Below are 20,763 nucleotides of genomic sequence, written 5' to 3' on the forward strand. Positions count from 1 at the left end.
ACCGTCGGACAACCAAGCACTGCCTCTCTTATCGCCTCATTTTATTCCACCACTGGACCGTCTGCATTGTCGTATGCCTTCGATGGGGGTCGGGCCTTCGATGGGGGTCGGGCCTTCGAACCCTCGTCGCCAATGGACGTCGATCTGATCATGTTCCGTCTTTGTTGAGTTCCGGCCTTCGAGCCGAGGCTACATTTCGATCCTCACCTCATTGTCTTATTTGGGTGTGTCCATTGTATCTCGGCATGCGTGTCGATTTCATATCTCGGTCCGCGAGCTGATATTTTATCCCGATCTACGTGTCGATGTCTTATCTCGGCTTGTGCACCGGTGTTATAACTCGGACTGCGTGCCAAGGTCGCATTAGGTTTTGTGCCACCGCGTATGGCTCCTCGTCGTTAGATCCAGCTCTTCAGCTCGGCATCATCTGCTCTTCTGGGTCACAACAACTCGAGCAGCGTCCCATTCGAGGGCCCCCCGGCCAAAGTACGTTTTCCATACTCGCTCCTCATTTATTTCATTATTATATTATTAGCCTGTTATGTTAGGGTCGAAATGTAGCTAGAGGGGGGGGGGGTGAATAGATCGTCGTGCTCGTCGTTGCTCGCTTCTTGGGATGATGTGCAGCGGAAATACAAGAAACACAAACAACAACGCTAACTCTAGGGATTTACTTGGTATCCACCTCAAGAAGAGGTGACTAGTCCAAGGATCCACACACTCACGCACCCTCCACTATAAAAACACTCCTTCTCGGTAACTACCGAAGGCGGAGAAGCCTTACAACCTCACAATACAACAATGAGAAAGAAAGAAGCAAAATACAAATGAATCTTACAAAATTACAATGAAAACCCTAGCTTCTTCTTCTTCTTGTTGCACTTGGATGAGCCTCCAAGAACCTTCAAGAACTAGCGGTGTGGAAGAAAAGATCGCTGTGGAGAGCTGCTGTGATCGCCCATGGAGAAGAGATGAAGAACTGCGCAGAAAAATGCTCGCCAACGGCTTTATCCGCGCCAACGATTGAATCTCAATCGATTGGATTGCTCCCAATCGATTGGGGAGGCTTTGGATCGATCGGTTGATCGATCCAAAGTGCCTATGTGCTCTTGGAAAACACTTGAATCGATTGCCCAATCAATTCAACGTGTCTCGCGCGATTTCCAGAGCTATCGCATGATTTTCCAGCCTCCCAATCGATTGCGCGATCGATTGGAGGTTTTCAATCGATCAACGGATCGATTCGGAAGCTCATTGTTCGCTCAAAAATTCTCCTAATCGATTGGGGAAGTTTCAATCGATTACCCAATCGATTCAGCCCATTTCTACACGAATTCGCGTCAACCAATCGATTGAACCCCCCCAATCAATTGGCCAATCGATTGGAAAGAAGAAAACTGGATAGAGCTTGAAATTAGTTTCGTTTCGCATCCGAGATCACCTCATTCCGATATTCGAGTCAAAAGTTATGACCTTCGAAAGTTTACTACGTCCGAACTTCCTAGTTCCATGCCAACTTCCTATTAGACTTATGACCGCTAAGAGTTCGGTCAACTTTTGACTCATCTGGACTTTCTCTTTGCCAAATGTCAAGTCAACCATGACCCACTTGGACTTACCGTCTTGTGCCAAGTGTCCGATCCTCCATAACCCACTTGGACTTACCGTCTTGTGCCAAGTGTTCGGTCCTTCATGACCCACTTGGACTTTCACCAGATGTCTGGTCACCCTTGACCTATCTGGATTTCTACTTGCCTAGCTTCACTCACTAGGACTTTCACCTAGCTTCACTCACTAGGATTTTCATACTGCCTAGCTTCACTCAGTAGGTCTTCCACCTGGCTTCACTCACCAAGATTTTCCCAACTGCCTGACTTCACTCACTAGGACTTCCTTTCTGTCTAGTTTCACTCACTAGGTCTTTCACCTGGCTTTACTCACCAGGACTTTTCTTCTGCCTAGCTTCACTCACTAGGACTTTCACCTGACATCACTCACCAGAATTTTTCTTCTGCCTAACCTTCCAGTTAGGACTTTCCCAGTCAAGTATCTGGTCAACCTTGACCTACTTGACTCTTCTTCACTAAACTGGTCAACCTTGACCAAAGGGGAATTGTACCAACAATCCCCCCACATGAACAATTGCACCTGTAATCTCCATGTACTGTCTTCATGTATTGTCAAATATCGAAATCCAAACATCAAGACTCAAGCTTAGTCAACCAGGTTAACTTTGACCTAGGGAATATTGCACTAACATGTTACTCATATATTCGTTGGATCTGCCTCGAGCCTCGGGGTTCTAGGGACCGGGGGCACAACAACTCGAGTAACGTCCCATCCGAGGGCGCGGCCTGGGCTAGGGTACGTTTTCCATACTCGCCCCTCATTTATTTCATTATTATATTATTAACCTATTACTCATATATTTGTTGGATTTGGCTCGAGTCTCTGAGTTCCAGGGTCGGGGATAACTCAGTCACTGGCTGCAGGTAGCATTGACCAGCGAATTTCTGACGACTTGATCAACATAAAAACTAACTTAGTATACTCCTCTCCAAAACATCATAATTCAATTAATATTTTTACAATCTCATTCGACGGTCCATCTGACTTCATTTCCGGATACGATCAATATTGATTTTTATTCGAAGTTAGTTCTGTTTATAGTATGAAGCGAACGAGGAAATATTTTGGGAATATGTTTTGGGATTGGGATATTTTGAAATCTAGGTATATGAAAGGGATAATAGTCAAACTGGCTCACGCTCAGTAAATTGCTTTTACGTTGGAGTCTATCAAATTGAAGGGGGTTGCTCGGGTTGTTTGAGTTCGTTGATTCGGTTAGGTTAGGCCGGGTCGGGTGGCGGACCAGGTGAATCTGGTCCTTCGTCATTTCCCGAATGTTGACGTAATGACCTACCCTGCGTCTACAATCCCTCATCTCTTCGTGTTCGTTGTGTGCTCTGGCCGACGCCGTCGCTGCCTTCATAAGCACCGCTCGCTTTCTTCATCCACCGGCGAGGCAGCGCGACTTGCTCGGCCAATTGTTGAAAGCTTCCGCTGTTGTTTTGGTTGGTCATGGTGTGAAGCGCAGCTTCGATCCAACAAGGAGTTAACCAGCGCGAAGCGAGTGCATGTGAAGCTCAGACGAGCAGTGTTGCTGGACGATCTGTGGTGCTTGTTTTATTGGCTTGAGACTAAATAGAGTTGCCTCATCAATTGTTCTTCGTCCATTCGCTGTGTTTCTCCATTTTGGTCCCAGAAGCATTCATCACTTGAACCTACCGAAGGGTGGAACTGAATAGCAAGTAAAACTTAAGCCTTTAAGTGTTCTCCTTTCTCCCAATTTTTTCCAATTGTTTTAGGCAATACTTTGTCGAGTCAAATTGTGTGATTTATGTCTTGAATGTGTTTATGTGGTCAGTTCCGAATTGTTAGTTCATTTCAAGAAATTTCCTTGCTTCGTTTTTTTTCTGAGATTGCCTTACATGCATATGTAGATATAGAAACATGGAAGCCGAGGGTAAAGTAACCCTAGCCATGTAATCGTTTTCCTGATGCTGCATCTAATCGGAGGAGTTCCGAATATCAGAGCCTTGGTGTACGATTTAATGTTGGCAGCTCCGATGACCAGCACAGCTTCCTGGCAGGTATTGGGGTTCCTTGTTGCTGTCATCTTTTTCCACTCCTCTGAGTACATGCTTGCTATCTTCTTCCACGGCCGGTCCAATGTCACCCTCAGCTGTGAGTGCTCTATTCTTTCTCTTTTTCTCTCACTGTTTATACATCTGAGTTGTTAGTTTTTGCGCTTGTTATTGGAGGAATACAAATACATCTTTGTATCTAAGAATTGTTGGACAGTAAAAAGTTTGTTCTTGTTGCAATAAACAATTTCTAGTTTGGTATATATGTTTGGATTCAAATATGGTTGTCTAGGGATAAATGCATGAGATTTAACATAATTTTGACTTGAATTGTTGGGGTTTCTTCCTTTTTTTGTCTGTTTTTTTGGTATTTCACTTTATTGGTTTCTGGGTTTAATGATGCCGTAGAATTTTCCATTGCAAGAAGTGACCCTCTTTTGTTATAATTTTTTTCTTGTTCAAATTACAAACATCTATAATCGATGAATTGTTTCTTACTCTTGCTGGCTTTTCATTCAAGTGATAATGATTGAGATTTGTAATATATTTATGAAGGATGTGAGCACATAATCTTGTAAGGCATCTGCGCTTCTTAAGTTCTGGAACTTGTTATCTTGTTTGATAATTCCATTATCCAAGATATTTTGCTTGTGCTGAAATAATCCTCTTTTTTTTTCTTCATATTGTACCCCTATGGGTCTCTGTGTATGCTCATCTATGCTTCATGAAATTGAAAGTACTAAATGTTGTTATTCTTGTGATTTTCTTTCAAATTCATTCTGAGAGATTAACTCATTAATATGCTTATTGTGAAGCCCTTTTGATTAGCAAGAATTATGTAATTGCGATGACTTGTGCACTGCTGGAATATGCTATAGAGTCTCTCTTATTTCCAAGTCTGAAAGAGCATTGGTGGGTTAGTAGTATTGGACTTTTGATGGTACTATTTGGAGAGTTTATTCGTAAAGCTGCTGTTCTTACTGCTGGCCAGTCTTTCACACATATGATTAGAAGAAATCATGAAGATGACCATGAATTGATTACTCATGGTATTTACAGGTAATTAGACTGGAAATTATGATGGCTTGTTATTTGAGGCTGCACTTTGTTATGTCTAATTTTAGCACCAAAATTAGAGAATATACTCTTAATTTGTTGTAGTTGGCTCAAGCAACAATATATTTATCATTCTATTGATTAACTGGTAGGACTTTTAATATTTTTTTATGAATAAGAAATGAGTTATGCATATAACAGACTTTTGATATATGATCCTTAACAGGTGTAGGACAACTTGATAACTAAAGCTGAAAGGATATGGAAGTGCAATTTATTTAAAAAAAAAATATTCGGGTAATAGAATACTGTGCTAGTTTGAAACTTCATACAATTTGTTCTTCCTACATATTAATTCTTAATTTGTAAGACATTATTTATCATTATCATGGGCAAATCACGTCAATTTTAACCTCCACTGAGTTCTATGCAATGTTGTCACTAGTAATAAAATGAGAACATCCCTTGTGTTTAGAATGACACTACCTAGACTTCTCATCAATCCTTAAGACACGGTTGTTCATTTAAATAAAATAATGCCCTTCCATTGCAACTATTCATTTATTGATAAAAATTGTCTTATCTAATCAAGCAAACTAGGTGTCTTTGATTTAATATTGAGTTCATCTGATTAAAGCAAACAGCCGGAGATATCTTTGCAAATGCTCAATTATGATTTAGATGACTAATCATTTTCCCCATTTGGTTATCTGAATCTCCTCGAAGGGCCGGTGATTCAACTCATAGTCTCATATCTTGGGCATCAATTTCTTGACTTATCTTAGATTGCTATTCTTTTAAGGGCATGTTTGGTTCAAGGATATCACAGATAATCAAGGTTATCCTTCTACGGTAATCTAGGATAATCGTGTTTGGTTCAAGGTTTCTCTAGATTCTAAAATTTTTTTCGATTCCGAAACATCAGCAAACGTCATCAATCTCGGCATCGAACCCGGAATTAGAAAACCAAGGGGTCACCTAAGGTTTTTCTCGATTCCGGAGGTTAAGCAATTTTTTTCCCGAAATTACCCATGGAAGCGCAAAATGAGGTTCGTTGCAAAGCTTCATGTGGTGTGCAGTGGAGCGGTGGCTGGAGGTGGCAGTGGCGGGTGGCAAGAGTGGGCGACGACTGACGACAGTGGGCGGCAGGAGGTGTCGGATTGGCAACGGGGTGGGGCGGTGCGGTAGGCAGCGATGTTGCATTCCTTCATGCGTGCAGATCGCTGTGAAGCCAAATCGCCTTGAAGCTTCGTGGTGGCCAGAGGTGGCGGTAGTGGGCATTGGGCAGCGGGCGACAATGGGCATTGGGCGGCGGAAGTGGCAGCAACTGTAGCTGCAGTAGCAGGCGGTGGGCTGCGGCAGTGTGGCGGCCAGAGGTGGTAGCGGCGGTGGGCAGTGGGTGGCAAGTAGCGAGCAATAGTGGGTGGTGGGTGACAAGCAACTGTTAGTATTAGCCCTAGTATCAATTATGAAATGATTGTAAAGGGCTCCTTTTGTATCATATTTCAAAAAAAGGCAAAGTTGATTATTTTATTTATTTCAATTCGAATGAATAAGTATAATAATGTCTTAGAGTAGGAGGTTTTAATCTACAACATATTAATTGGTTGAATTGATAGTGAGATATTGTAAATATACATAGAATACTATTCTTAATTATTCCTAGTCAAGCATTAATATGCAAGGATAATATTAATACGTTGAGACTAATATGTAGGTCAACGGATGACTTAATCTCACAAGTCATGGATATGAGATATCAGGTTGACATATGAGTATATATTAGAGAATACATACTGAATGACCCGCCATGAGAATGTTTCATGGATCGTTTTGTTAGTGTCATAAACATTCTCATGTGACTATTAGTATGAATAGTCTTTAGACTTGAAGTCACTACGGTTCTCTACATAAGGAGTTGTGTATTTTGGTATCGACAAATGTCACCTGTAACAAGGTGGACTATAAAGTCGATCATTGGGTATGCAATAAGTTATGCGGAGAGATGTGAGTGATGTAGATGAGATCTATCCCTTCCATATAACGGAAGTGATATCTGTGGGCCCCTTGATTAGTAGGACACAAGAATGCATGACCATGCTCAAATGAGTCAATATGCGATATTGAGTTTATTTGATCAAGTGTGTTTACTTAGAGATCAAGAAACACAAAGATTGATAAGATGATGACACGTTCTATGCCTCATTGATAAATCTAGATATCAATGATAGAATGATTGAGTCATACAAGATAATAGACACGGAAAGGTTAGAGATCTCGACATTCTCATCACTTGGGTAGTAATGATGCGTTGCTAGATGTCACTCATTGCTTATGTATCTAAAATGATTTTAGATACATTGCCAATGTTACAAGAGCCTATTGGGTCACACACAAAGAACATGTTGATTTGGAGATGGATTATGAGGTTTAGTTTAATCCGAATTATACACATTGAGTTAGACTCGAATGGATTCAGATTAGACTTATTGAGTAATGGGTTATACTCATTGGTTTATTGAGTTAATGACTTATTGGGTTAATGGTTAATCCAATATTCTAAACCCAACCCATTAAGATTAATGAATATTAATAGAGATTAATATATCATTAATCAAAAGGAAGATTAAGAGACAAAAATATTTTTGTATTCATTGGATGAATATAAAAGCCATTTGTAAAAGTAACCTTTAGGTGAAGTAACCTTTTTGGTAAAGTAACCTTTTGGTGAAGTAACTTATTTGGTAAAGTAACCCTTTTGTGAAGTCACCTTATATAGATGAAGTGACCTTACCTTATATAGATGAAGTGACCTTTTGGGTGATGTGTTCTTCTTGGTTTTTGCTTTTCTTCCTTCCACTCTTGTCCGAAACTTCCACAAGAGGTTGCTAGCACAACTTTTGGTTGTTTCTTTCTCCATTTCATGAGTTCGTGAGATGGGCGGAGAACGGACGTGTTGATCGCGCTGATATCTACATCCTAAAGAAACGTTGCTGTCGTGATTACGAAGGGCACGCAGCAAAGGTATATATCTTTTAACAAAACTTAGTATATGATTTCCTTTGCATGGATCTTCTGGATAGGAACTTATTTTTCCGCTACGCTTTTCGGCGTGTTTAGTGCTATAGTTCTTTACAGTGGTATCAAAGCCACTTGCAAAGACATATACTAAGTTATAGTAGATTTTGATATGTGATATAGAAATGTATGAGATTTTACTATGATTTACGTGATTATGAGTAATATTTAGGCCAACAGTCTCGGCTAAAATTTTGTGGGTAGCGGGGTCTCGGGCATGGCAGCAACTCATACAATGAGTATGCAACTTCTGGGGCGCTGCCCCCTCACCCTGCAAGGGACACTGCCTCCTTGACCCTCGTCCGCTAACCGGCTAGCGGGACCACCGTGACATTGTCACTCATAAGTCTTTGTTTAAATCATAGTAGATTTTATGTCATAAAATATTATGAATGTTATGTGACATGGTGCATGGTTATGATCCTTAACTCCGATGTGATTGGATGTGTGCAGTAATTCATAATATGGTCTGCGTGTCGTGCCTCTCCCTTTTCTTTCTTGTTGTAAATTTAGACTACCCTCGAATGTAACTCAAGATTTCTTTAGGTTTTGTAATGTACAAATTAGAGAAGAATAAGTCTACTGGACGACGGTGAAAAGGGATAAGGACAACAGCACACGACAACTGTGGAAGCACTTGGAGAAGATGCTCTGACCTAGGTTGACCTTATGATCTTCTCATTGGCTTGAGAGGATGATAGAAAATGGGGTCATAACCATGTCACATTTTATTTGATGCATATATATGTGATGTATGCCATGATATACTATGCGATGCATGTATAGTTTAATCATGATTAGGTCTCTTTTATATATACCTACCAAAGTTTGGTACTCACTTCTAGCTCAATCAATTGTAGTCAGGTTTTGCCAAAGTAAAGTGACTCGATTTATCTTGCTAGAGTGCGACAAAATAATTGTGATGCCCGACTATTAAACTTTGGGTGTGAGTTAACTAAGTTGAGAACTTAGAGACATATCACATATGATGAAATTCAAATTATACTAGTCTTGGACGATTGACCAAAGCTAACTCAAGATGAGTTATAATGTGGATTTCATAAGATGGACAAATGAACAAATAATCTTGTTCACCAAATTATACAAGAGTTACATATGATGTAATTGATAAACGTTGCCTACCTATGTTATACTAAGTCTTAGGCGATTAGCCAAAGCTAACTCAACATGAGGTATAATATGGATCTTGTCCCACATGAATGTCAACACGATTGGACTTGGAGCTAGTAGTGTGGGTAACACCACATCTATGACTTGCTCCTACCAAAGCTTTATAATTCAGTGGGAGAATAATTTAATTAAAGACCTAATTAAATGACCTAAATATGATATTTATTTCTGTATTTTATTGTTGTAGATCACCATGTCGTCAAATACGTCGAATACTCTCTCTCTACGATTTGTCTTTGATAAGGACAAGCTTAATGGAACTAACTTCCTGGACTGGTACAGAAATCTGAAAATAGTTCTCAAGCAAGAAAGAAAATTGTACATCCTAGAGCAGCTCATTCCTGAAGCACCCCCCATGACTGCCACTAGAGCTGATAAGGATGCTTATAAGAAGCATCAAGATGATGCATTAGATGTATCATGCCTTATGCTCGTCACCATGAACTCTAAGCTTCAAAAACAACATGAGAACATGGATGCTTATGATATGGTTGAACATCTTAGACAACTATATCAAGGACAAGTAAGACGGTCTCCAAAGCTCTATTTCAATGCAGAATGCAAAAAGAAAGTCTCGTAGGGCCTTATGTGCTCAAAATGATCGTGTATGTGGAGAACCTACAATGATTGGAATTTCCACTAGGCCAAGAATTGACCATTGACCTTATTTTGCAATCATTGCTTGAAACATACAGTCGATTTGTCATGAATTATAATATGAATGAAATTGACAAGCCATTGTCTGAGATGTTGAGCATGTTGAGAACTACTAAACTCAACCTTAAGAAGGCAAAATGTAATACCATTTTGATGGTGCCTAAGGGCAAAGGCAAGTAGAAGCCTAAAGGTAAGGGTAAGACCCAAGCCAAAGGCAAGGGCAAGACTAATGCATTGAAACCCAAAGGTGGGGTTGCTAAGGAAGGAACTTGCTTATGGTGAAAACGGGCATTGGAAGCGGAATTGCAAGTTGTACCTAAAGGAAGTGAAACGAAAGAAAAGTGAGACTTCTGCCTCAGGTATAAATGTTATAGAAGTCAATTTATCTATTTCTTCTTCATGGATATTAGATATCGGTTGTGGATCTCATATTTATACTAATGTGCAGGGGCTGACAAATAGTAGATCTTTGACAAAGGGCGAAGTGGACCTACGAGTAGGCAATAGTGTAAGAGTTGTTACTATAGCTGTAGGAATATATTCTTTATCTTTGTCCACTGGGCTTGTTTTAGAACTTGAATAGTGTTGTTATATGTCTGTCTTAATTAAGAACATCATCTCTGTTTTTTGTTTGGACAGAAAAGGATTCTCATTTGTAATAAATGACAAATGTTGTTTTGTTTATTTTCAATGAAATGTTCTATTATAGTGCACATATCGTGAATGGACTTTATGTTCTAGACTTTGACAGCCCAATCTATAACATAAATACCAAATGGTTCAATTTTAATGATTTAAACCAAACATATCTCTGACATTGTAGCTTAAGTCACATAAATGAGAGTCGCATATCCCAACTCCATAAGGATGAACTTTTGGACTCATTTGATTTTGAGTCATATGAGGTATGCAAATCTTGTCTTCAAGGCAAGATGACAAAACACCATTTAGTGGACATAGTGAAAGAGCTAATGACTTGTTTTGACTCATACATATTGATGTATGCGACCATTTCATAATAACAGCTAGAGGAGGCTATCATTACTCCATTACTTTCACTGATGATATTAGTAGATATGACTACGTGTATATGATGAGACACAAGTCAGAATCCTTTGAAAAGTTTAAAGAATTCAAGAATAAAGTATAAAACCAACTTGGTAAGCGTATTAAGATGCTTTAATCAGATCGAGGTGGGGAATATCTTAGCCAAGAATTTCATGACCATCTCGTTGAGTGTGAGATCATATCTCAACTTACTCCACCTAGCATACCACAATGGAATGATGTATCAGAAAGGAGAAATCGTACTTTATTAGATATGGTACGATCGATGATGAGCCAAACAGAACTTCCTACTTCCTTATGGGGACATGCACTACTGTCATAAAGACACCATATACAATATGCACTGGAAAGAGTCCTAAGATATCTTTCATGAAGATTTAGAGATGTGAGGCTTACGTTCGACGACAAGTCTCAGATAAACTAGGATCCAAATCAGACAAGTGCTACTTTATAGGATATCCTAAGGAAATAAAGGGATATTACTTTTATAATCCCACACAAGGCAAAGTGTTTATTGTCAGAACTGGTGTCTTTCTAGAAAAGGAATTTATTTCTAGAAAAACTAGTGGGAGTTATGTTGATCTTGAAGAAATTCAAGATACATAAACTAGTACCAAAACCTTAATGGAAACTGAACAGGTACCACAAGATATTGTGGATCATGATATTTTTACACCACAAGAAGTTGTGGAGCAACAACCTATTCAAGTAGCACAAGCTCTACGCAGATCTGATAGGACTCGTCATCAACTTGAAAGATATTCTTTTCTCTTGTCTGACAACGGTGATGTTGTGCTAGTTGGTCTCAACGAGCCTACATCTTATCAGGAAGCTGTACAGGGCCAGATTATGAAAAATGGTTAGAGGCCATGAGATCCGAAATGGAATCCATGTATACTAACCAAGTATGGACTTTGGTTGATCCTCCTGAAGGGATCAAATCCATTGGGTGTAAGTGAGTTTTCAAAATGAAGACTGACATGGATGGGTATGTGCATACCTATAAAGGTAGATTGGTGGCTAAACGATTCAAGCAGATTCATGGTATAGACTATGATGAAACCTTTTCACTAGTTGCGATGCTAAAGTCCATTCGGATCATGCTTGCTATTGCTGCTTACTATGATTATGAGATCTGACAGATAGATGTCAAAATCATATTTCTTAATAGAAATCTACTCGAGGATGTGTACATGACACAACTTGAGGGGTTTGTAGATTCAGAGCATGTTGAAAAGGTATGTAAGTTGCAACGATCTATATATAGATTAAAGCAAGCTTTTAGAAGCTGGAATCTTCGATTCGATGATGCGATCAAAGCGTTTGGTTTCATTAAGAATGAAAATGAACCTTGTGTCTACAAGAAGATTAGTGGAAGCACAGTCATCTTTCTTATATTGCATGTAGATGACATACTTCTCATTGGAAATGATATCCCTACTTTTCAGTCAGTGAAGAGATAGCTTGGGAATTGTTTCTCAATGAAGGATTTAGGTGAAACAGCCTACATTTTAGGCATCAAGATCTATATATATAGATCTAAGAGATTGTTTGGTCTAAGTCAGAGTACATATATTGACAAGGTGCTTAAATGTTTTGCCATGCAACATTCCAAGAAGGGATTCCTGCCGATGTCACATGGTGTGAGTCTTTCGAACACTCAATGCCCTTCTTCTAAGGAAGAAAGGGACCGCATGTATCAGATTCCTTATGCATCTGCTCTAGGGTCTATCATGTACGCCATACTTTGTACTCGCCCAGATGTCTCGTATGCATTAAGCATGACGAGCAGATATCAGTCAGATCCAGGTGAAGGTTACTGGACAACAGTCAAGAATATTCTTAAGTACTTGAGAAGAACTCAAGATTATTTCTTGATCTTTGGAGGCGATGAAGAGTTTGCTGTAAAGGGTTACATTGATGCTAGCTTCCAAACAGATAAGGGTAATTACAGATCTCAGTCAGGGTATGTATTTTGTTTAAATGGTGGTGCTGTGAGCTGGAAGAGTTCAAAGAAGGATACAGTCGCTGATTCTACAATAGAGGCCGAGTATATTATTGCTTCAGCTGCAGCAAATGAGGCAATTTGGATTAGGAAGTTTATTGCCGAGCTTGGCATTGTTCCTAGTATACCGAACCCAATAGATCTCTATTATGATAACAATGGGGCAATTGCATAGGCTAAGGAACCTCGTTCTCACTATAGATCCAAACATATACTACGACAATTCCATCTCATTTGAGAGATTATCGATAGAGGAGATGTGAGGATATGCAGAGTACCGACCGATGCTAACATTGCGGATCCCTTGACTAAGGCTTTGGCATAGAGGAAGCACGTGGTCATACTATGTCACTGGGTATTAGATATTTCAGTGATTGACACTAGTGCTAGTGGGAAATTGTTAGTATTAGCCCTAGTACCAATTATGAGATGATTGTAAAAGGTTCCTTTTGTATCATATTTTTAAAAAAAACCAAAGTTGATTATTATATTTATTTCAATTTAGTGCCGAATGAATAAGTATAATAATATATTAGAGTAGGAGGTTCTAATTTACAATATATCAATTGGTTGAATTGATAGTGAGATATTGTAAATATACATAGAATATTACTCTTAACTATTCCTAGTCAAGCATTAATATGCAAGGATAATATTAATGCGTTGAGACTAGCATGTAGGTCAACGGATGACTTAATCTCACAAGTCACGGATATGAGATATCAGGTTGACACATGGGTATATATTAGAGAATACATACTGAATGACCCGCCATGAGAATGTTTCATGGATCGTTATATGAGTGTCATAAACATTCTCATATGACTATTAGTATGAATAGTCTTTAGATTTGAAGTCACTACGGTTCTCTACATAAGGAGTTGTGCATTTTGGTATCGACAAACGTCATATGTAACAAGGTGGACTATAAAGTCGATCATTGGGTATGCAATAAGTTATGCGGAGGGATGTGAATGATGTAGATGAAATCTATCCCTTCCATATAACGGAAGTGATATCTGTGAGCCCCTTGATTAGTAGGACTCAAGAATGCATGACCATGTTCAAATGAGTCAATATGTGATATTGAGTTTATTTGATTGAGTGTATCTACTTAGAGATCAAGAAACACAAAGATTGATAAGATGATGACACGTTCTATGCCTCATTGATAAATCTAGACATCAAAGATGGAAGGATTGAGTCATACAAGATAATAGATACAGAAAGGTTAGGTCGGATCTCGACATTCTTATCACTTGGGTAGCAATGATGCATTGCTAGATGTCACTCATTGCTTATGTATCTAAAATGGTTTTAGATATATTGTCAACGTTACGAGAGCTTATTGGGTCACACACAAAGAACATGTTGATTTGGAGATGGATTATGAGGTTAAGTTTAATCCGAATTATACACATTGAGTTAGACTCGAATGGATTCAGATTAGACTTATTGAGTAATGGGTTATACTCATTGGTTTATTGAGTTAATGACTTATTGGGTTAATGGTTAATCCAATATTCTAAACCCAACCCATTAAGATTAATGAATATTAATAGAGATTAATATATCATTAATCAAAAGGAAGATCGAGAGACAAAAATATTTTTGTATTCATTAGATGAATACAAAAGTCATTTGTAAAAGTAACCTTTAGGTGAAATAACCTTTTTGATAAAGTAACCTATTTGGTAAAGTAACCCGTTTGTGAAGTCACCTTATATAGATGAAGTGACCTTTTGGGTGATGTGTTCTTCTTGGTTTTTGCTCTTCTTCCTTCTTCCGCTCTTGGCCGAAACTTCCGCAAGAGGTTGCTAGCACAACCTTTGGTTGTTTCTTTCTCCATTTCATGAGTTCGTGAGACAGGCAGAGAACGTGTTCGTGTGGATACCGTAGAGGTGCGGACATGTTGATCGCGTTGAGATTTACATCCTAAAGAAACGTTGTTGTCGGGATTGCGAAGGGCACGCAACAAAGATATATATCTTTGAACAAAACTTAGTATATGGTTTCATTTGCATGAAACTTCTGGATAGAAATTTATTTTTTCGCTACGCTTTTCAGCGTATTTAGCGCTATAGTTCCTTACAACAGTGACAGGTGGCAACAGCAAATGGATGACAACAACAGAGAAGAGGAGGAAGATGATCGGTATTTTTTTTTGTTTTTTATTTTTAAATATAGTTAATTAAATCAATCAGCTCCTAGCTATAGTTGGAATAAATTAGATAGATATATTCTAAACCCAATAAAATTATCTTAAAAAATTCTAAAATAATAAAAAAATTATCCAAGTTTATTTATTTATATATATATCACTATTAATAATAATAATATTATCATTATTAAACCAAGAATAATACAGTAAAATATCATGCTAGATTATGTATAAAACCTCCAAACAAATGAGGTTTTATTGCATTATCTAAATTTAACCAAATATTTTTTGGTTATGTTTTATTCTCCATAACCTTGGTTATATGATTACTAGGTAATCACATAACTAAGATTATATGTGATAACTTGAACCAAACATTCCCTAAGGGTGCGTTTGATTGAGGGTTATCCTTAATAACCTTGGTTATCTATACAAGGTTATCAACGAAAATCCTGTTTAATTTAAGTAATCGGCGATTCCCGAGTAATAATCTATGCTCGACACATCAACAAAAGGGACATGCAATCCTGAATCAGAAAATCTCAGAAAAGTAAGGTTTTTCTTGATTTCAGGGTTAACAAAATTTTTTAATCTAAAATACCCATAAAATTTTTTATAACTTAAACTTAAAATAATAATAATAATAATAATAGGGAAAAATGTAAATTTAAAAAAAAAATAAATAAAAACGTAAATTAAAAAAATAAAAAAAACGTAAACTTCAAAAAAAAAAAAAAGCGAACTTCAAAAAAAAAAAAAAAACAAAAGAAAAAATGTAAATAAATAAAAAAACGCAAACTAAAAAAACAAAAATTAAAAAAACGTAAAAAGAAGAAAATTGTAAAGTTAAAAAAAAATAATAATAAAATTAAAAAAGAAAGAAAAAAATATGTATAGTTGGTTTTGTAACAGAGGATAATATAATAAAATATTAAATCAAGTTATTCATTAAAATCTTCAAACAGATAAATTTTCATTACATTATCTAGGTTGAATCAAATAACATTAGGTTATGTTTTATTTCCCATAATCATGATTATGTGATTACTTGATAATCATATAACCAAAGTTATATATGATGACTTGAACCAAACGCACCAAGGGTCATTAATCACTTGCCCCAAAAGAAAATAAGTCATCAGTTGAAAGCCCTGGAAATTGATCTATAATGTAGTAATGTTCATTCTTCAAGAACATATTTTCCCTATAGCTTCTCTTGCTTACATCCATTTTCCCATGTTATCAAAGCCAGTGACTATGATTTACTTATATCTTCACTATACCTGAGTAACAGATTTATCCGCCACCCTGGCTACTCTGGATTCTTCATTTGGGCAGCTGGAACACAGGTTATGCTCTGCAATCCAGTCTCCACCATCGGTTTCATAACTGTCCTTTGGCGATTTTTCTCGACGCGAATACCGTATCCTATTTGTTAAAGTACTATTTTGTATTCTTTGCTTATTTCTATGCTTCTATTATTCAATGGATCTGCATAATTTTTGCTTGGATAACTACTATTCAGAAGGCAAGTAGTCCTTAATGACGAGCAGATACGAAGAATTTTTCTTGAGGCAATTTTTCGGTTCACAGTATGTAGAATATGCAAGAAGAGTGCCATCTGGTCTTCCTTTTGTTAGATAAAATCTGTAATATCGTGAGTAATGTTCGAGTACTTCATTTTCCATTATGTTGTTAAGCCTACGGATCATCAATGAATCTTAGTATGCGCAGGCTGCGACGCATGGAAGTGCAACAGAATCACCAACGCCTACTCTACTCAGCCGATGACATTCAACAGAGAAAATATAATTCACATCGCATTTTCACTTCCTCCGAGTAGGTCACCTTGTAATCAGAAATTTGTCGTGTGTTTCATGTTTTGGTTTGAATGTTTGTGGAGAGACTCATAAGTTTTTATATGATGATTAGACTTTGGGTGTGGTTGTTGGAGCACCAGATAAAGCAAACTGCTGCAAGATCCTCATTTCTTAAAATAATATTTTACTTATTGTTTACTATCCGAAATATATGTTTGTACTTTATTTTAGAGTAATTTTAACTCAAACTGTTCACTTTCTTGGAATAATTTATCTCTAATATGGTATAGTTTTAGTTAAAGTTGTTCTAAAATGGTATAATTTTGAACAAATTTGTTTTAAATGTTATAAGGTGGAGATAGGCGTAAGTAAAAGTTCTAATAAATTAATTTATTTTTTATTAGTTCGATTTATTTAATTTTTATTAAAATGTTAAACTCCTAGTTGGAACGAATTATTTCAAAGTATCAAATTAAAAGTGTTATAATTTTATAGTCTTATTTTAATTAATGTGCAATTATATTTTGAGTTTGGGACATTGACCGTTGACTTGGTGATTCAATTAAGGAAGGAATCAGACACTCAAGTCAACGAGGGCGAAGAATCCTCGGTGGAATTAAGAGCATGCTTATCATCTACGTGAGCATTACACTACTTATCGTACGACAAAAATCTACCTCCAAATTAAAATGATTATAAGTCAAATCTTACGTATCATTTTTGTCGATGTCAACGTTGACTGAAATCTTTGACCGCCTCATCAACCTATCAAAGACACAGTCCACAAGGGCACGTGGCTTACTTAGTCGATGGGATATTCAAGTCTAATAAATTTAGTAAAAGCGATAACAATACAAATTAATTGTACGGATGGCGATAACGCCGTGATTTTACTTGCACTTGCTTTGGCGTTGATAGCAAGGCGTTGCTCCGGATGGTGCGGGTGGATGTTTTTTTTTTTTTTTTTAAATTTCTTAAATATGTAAGAATCGAATTGAGTTTTAACAAATTAATAGATAATTTTTTATAAATAATTAATATAAAAATATTAGATTAATGGACTATTCATCATTGCAAGTCCTTTCTAATTTATTTTAATGATTGATAAAAAATTCTTATGAATCGATTTTAGAATTAGTGGGCGAAAATTAAAAATGGATTAGAATTAGTAAATTAAAAATTCCATGCCAAAAATTGATGGCAAGGCGTTTTCATATATTTTGAGTTACACAATTTCCCCCTTAAATATTTTGAAATCCCAAATATTCCCTTAATTATTTAAGAAGAATAGGAAACACGGTGTTATTATTAAGTTAATAAATTATAGAAATATATGGTTTTTTTAATCATTTGTGGTAAAATTTAAAAGGCTGTCATTTAGGGGGACGGATCCTCTAGTATGTAAAGATTGAATCAATTCATAATCCAATTTTTACATTAGTGGGGGGCAATGGTCCTCCACCTGTTAACAGAAGGGGGTCATTACTTCCCATCAATCCTTTTGTTCCGATCCAGGAGCAGATCAGGATAAGGGGATCAGAGGATCCGGTTCTTGCTATTTAGTTTAAATCAAAAGATTATTTTTTTTTAAAAAAAAATTAACTCCTTAATATATTTTTCATTAAAAAAATATTTTTATTTTAAAAAAACTGTAGCAACTAATTTATCATTGTTATATTGATGGCAAAAGGTGAATACGTTCGCGCCTAGCGCTCTTGTTAATCTGTCCCAGAACCAACACGGAGGAGATAAATTTTTCATTACTATATTACCCTCACAAGCGATAGTATATTAGGGTCGATTTTTAACGTGTATTAAATATATTGGGGTCTCTTGACCCTATATAAAAGGTTTGTATTGGACGAAGTCTTATAATTTACATCCCTTCTAAATTATATGGGATAGTCTTGAAACCCTAGGATGAAAATTATTACCTTTTATTACCATATGGCATTGCTATATTATTTTAAATTAAATTAATTCAAACTTAATTAAAATTATTATACAATACTATAAGAGCACACTTTATTTGAGTTTGAATAATTTAATTAAATTAATAAACAATTTGTGTATATAATAGTTTTTATGTGTAATAATTTTAATTAAGTTAGAGTACTTTCACTTTATGTTTTTAGGTACGAAAATTAAAAAAAAATTAAGATACAAAATATATTAGATAAAAAAAAAACCTTTTTGATAAAAAAAATCATTATATCTACATAATTTCAATTAAACACACACACACTAATATTTATTTTTGCTTATATATAATTCCAACAGATAATAATTAAAAATATTAAATTATATAGTCGTCAGTTAAGTTCGCCGGCGGAGAACCAGGCCATCCACCACCACGCTTTTCCTGGCGCCGGCCATCCTCTCACACGACGAACACACCGACACGGTCATCGTCGTCGACTTCACCAGCTGCATCAGCTCCTTCTTCAACCTCCGGTTCTCCTCGTTCAGCCTCTCGCAGCTCCTCTTCAAGTACTCGTAATCCACCTCCATCTGCTTCGTCTTCGTCCTCGCTCTCCGGTTCTGAAACCACACCTCCACTTGCCGCGGCTGAATGCCCAGCCGCTCGCCCAGTTCCTGCTTTTGCTTCTGCAATAATTTCAACCATCTTTTTCTTCAATTCTTTTCAACACATTAAAAAACGCATTCAATTCTTAAGAGATTTAATTAATTTAATTAATTAATTACCGTATTAAGAGTGCTGTGCTCGCTAAAGCTTTCTTCGAGCAGCATGACTTGCTCCCTTGTGAGCTTAAGCTTCTTCCTCGCGCCGACTGAATGCCTCTCACTGCTGCAGTTGCTGGTTTCCTTTCCACTGATACCTTCATCTAACTCTTCCTGTTCTTCTTTAAATTGAATCGGAAACAGAGCATCAAAATGAAGAGTACTGGTAGAATTTCTAGCATTACTCTTCAATCCATAGTCTCCGATCCCAAGCGCGAGCCTCGTGTTGCATTCTTCTTCTTCTTCTTCTTCTTCCTCTTCCATGAACGGAAGCAAGTTTGGTTGGAAGAACAGAGACACGGAGGAAGGCTTTATAAAGAGGAAAGTGAATGAAGAAATCAATGTTTGAACGAAGCATTAATTTCAGCTCTTAAATTTCCTGGCAGTTTCCTATAGAAAATTTAAAAAACCGAGTCAAGTGACAAATATATGTTTCATGCTTAACATCGATCGATCTCGATGGATGAGTTCACAAAATCTTGAAGAGAAAGATATATATGTAAAGCAAAGCATGAGTTGCATGCATGATGGCCTGCGAACTAGTCCATGCAAGAAGTGATCAGGGAGTTGACAAAATGATCTCCTAAGGCTGGCTGGGTCCAACACCTGCAACCCTAACTCCCAAGCAAGGGCTCATGATTCTTCACCAAACACCATTATTATAACGTATGACAAAGAAAGCAGCTTGTGGGCCTTGTGTACTAACTCTATCAGATCATCTTTAACTATGGCATTAATTATTACGTTGATCTGGTAAGTTAAGTAATTAATTATGGCAGTAATGAGAATTTAAGGATGAGGATAATTGGGAGGAAGGAGTCATGGAGTTGATTGATAAATTATCTGAAACTTGGCAAACAAGGAATGGGTTGGATTATGATGAGCATGATCTTTCTTTCTTTCTTTCTCCATGAATCATGGATTACTGATGTCTAGCTAGCTAGCTGGCTACAAGAAGACTGTGGAGTTACAGTTGCAATGGGTTATGCCTATCCCCACAGATTGTGGGTGCTTCTTACTAATGATTGATCTATCATTAATTGTATTGCTAATATAAAAGAAGAATCACTTCTATAGCTTTGGATTCCCTTGTTTTGTTTCTAAAAATCAAAATGCATTATGATGTGGAGCATCCGAGGGGTTTCGTTGAGGTCTGTCTTGGCCCCCTTCTAACTTTAGCTTTGTGGTCACAATAGTCTTGCTCGCTTGTCAACCTCGGAAAAACTCTCGATTCAACTCCGATATTTATAATTCCACCAATTTTCACACTAGATCAACAATTGAGAACCCCTAATTTACCCGATCAATACACGATCCAATTAGCTATTGATCCGAGAA

The 20,763-nt window shown here is 37.1% G+C and overlaps 2 protein-coding genes across 3 annotated transcripts; one reads left to right on the forward strand and one right to left on the reverse strand.

The window, feature by feature from the left end:
* Positions 1-2,884: 2,884 nt before the first annotated feature.
* On the forward strand, positions 2,885-16,891 carry LOC122027321 (probable protein-S-isoprenylcysteine O-methyltransferase). 2 transcript variants are annotated; one of them, XM_042586267.1, is made up of 6 exons: positions 2,885-3,311; positions 3,504-3,747; positions 4,463-4,706; positions 16,158-16,286; positions 16,417-16,520; positions 16,589-16,891. In XM_042586267.1, the coding sequence occupies exons 2-5, from the start codon at positions 3,561-3,563 to the stop codon at positions 16,505-16,507; spliced, it is 651 nt and encodes a 216-aa protein (XP_042442201.1). In that variant the 5' UTR covers positions 2,885-3,311; positions 3,504-3,560; the 3' UTR covers positions 16,508-16,520; positions 16,589-16,891. The 2 variants fall into 2 exon arrangements, with proteins under 2 accessions (XP_042442201.1, XP_042442200.1); XM_042586266.1 differs by having other exon boundaries at positions 2,890-3,311; positions 16,598-16,891.
* Positions 16,892-18,881: 1,990 nt separating this feature from the next.
* On the reverse strand, positions 18,882-19,892 carry LOC122027740 (homeobox-leucine zipper protein HOX11-like). Its single transcript, XM_042586749.1, has 2 exons — positions 19,390-19,892; positions 18,882-19,290 (listed from the first exon to the last, which is right to left on the reverse strand). Exons 1-2 carry the CDS (start codon positions 19,687-19,689, stop codon positions 19,000-19,002), a joined length of 591 nt encoding a protein of 196 aa, XP_042442683.1. The 5' UTR covers positions 19,690-19,892; the 3' UTR covers positions 18,882-18,999.
* Positions 19,893-20,763: the final 871 nt, after the last annotated feature.

Source organism: Zingiber officinale, chromosome 10A, assembly GCF_018446385.1.
Source record: "Zingiber officinale cultivar Zhangliang chromosome 10A, Zo_v1.1, whole genome shotgun sequence".
In the NCBI taxonomy this organism is placed as follows: domain Eukaryota; kingdom Viridiplantae; phylum Streptophyta; class Magnoliopsida; order Zingiberales; family Zingiberaceae; genus Zingiber; species Zingiber officinale.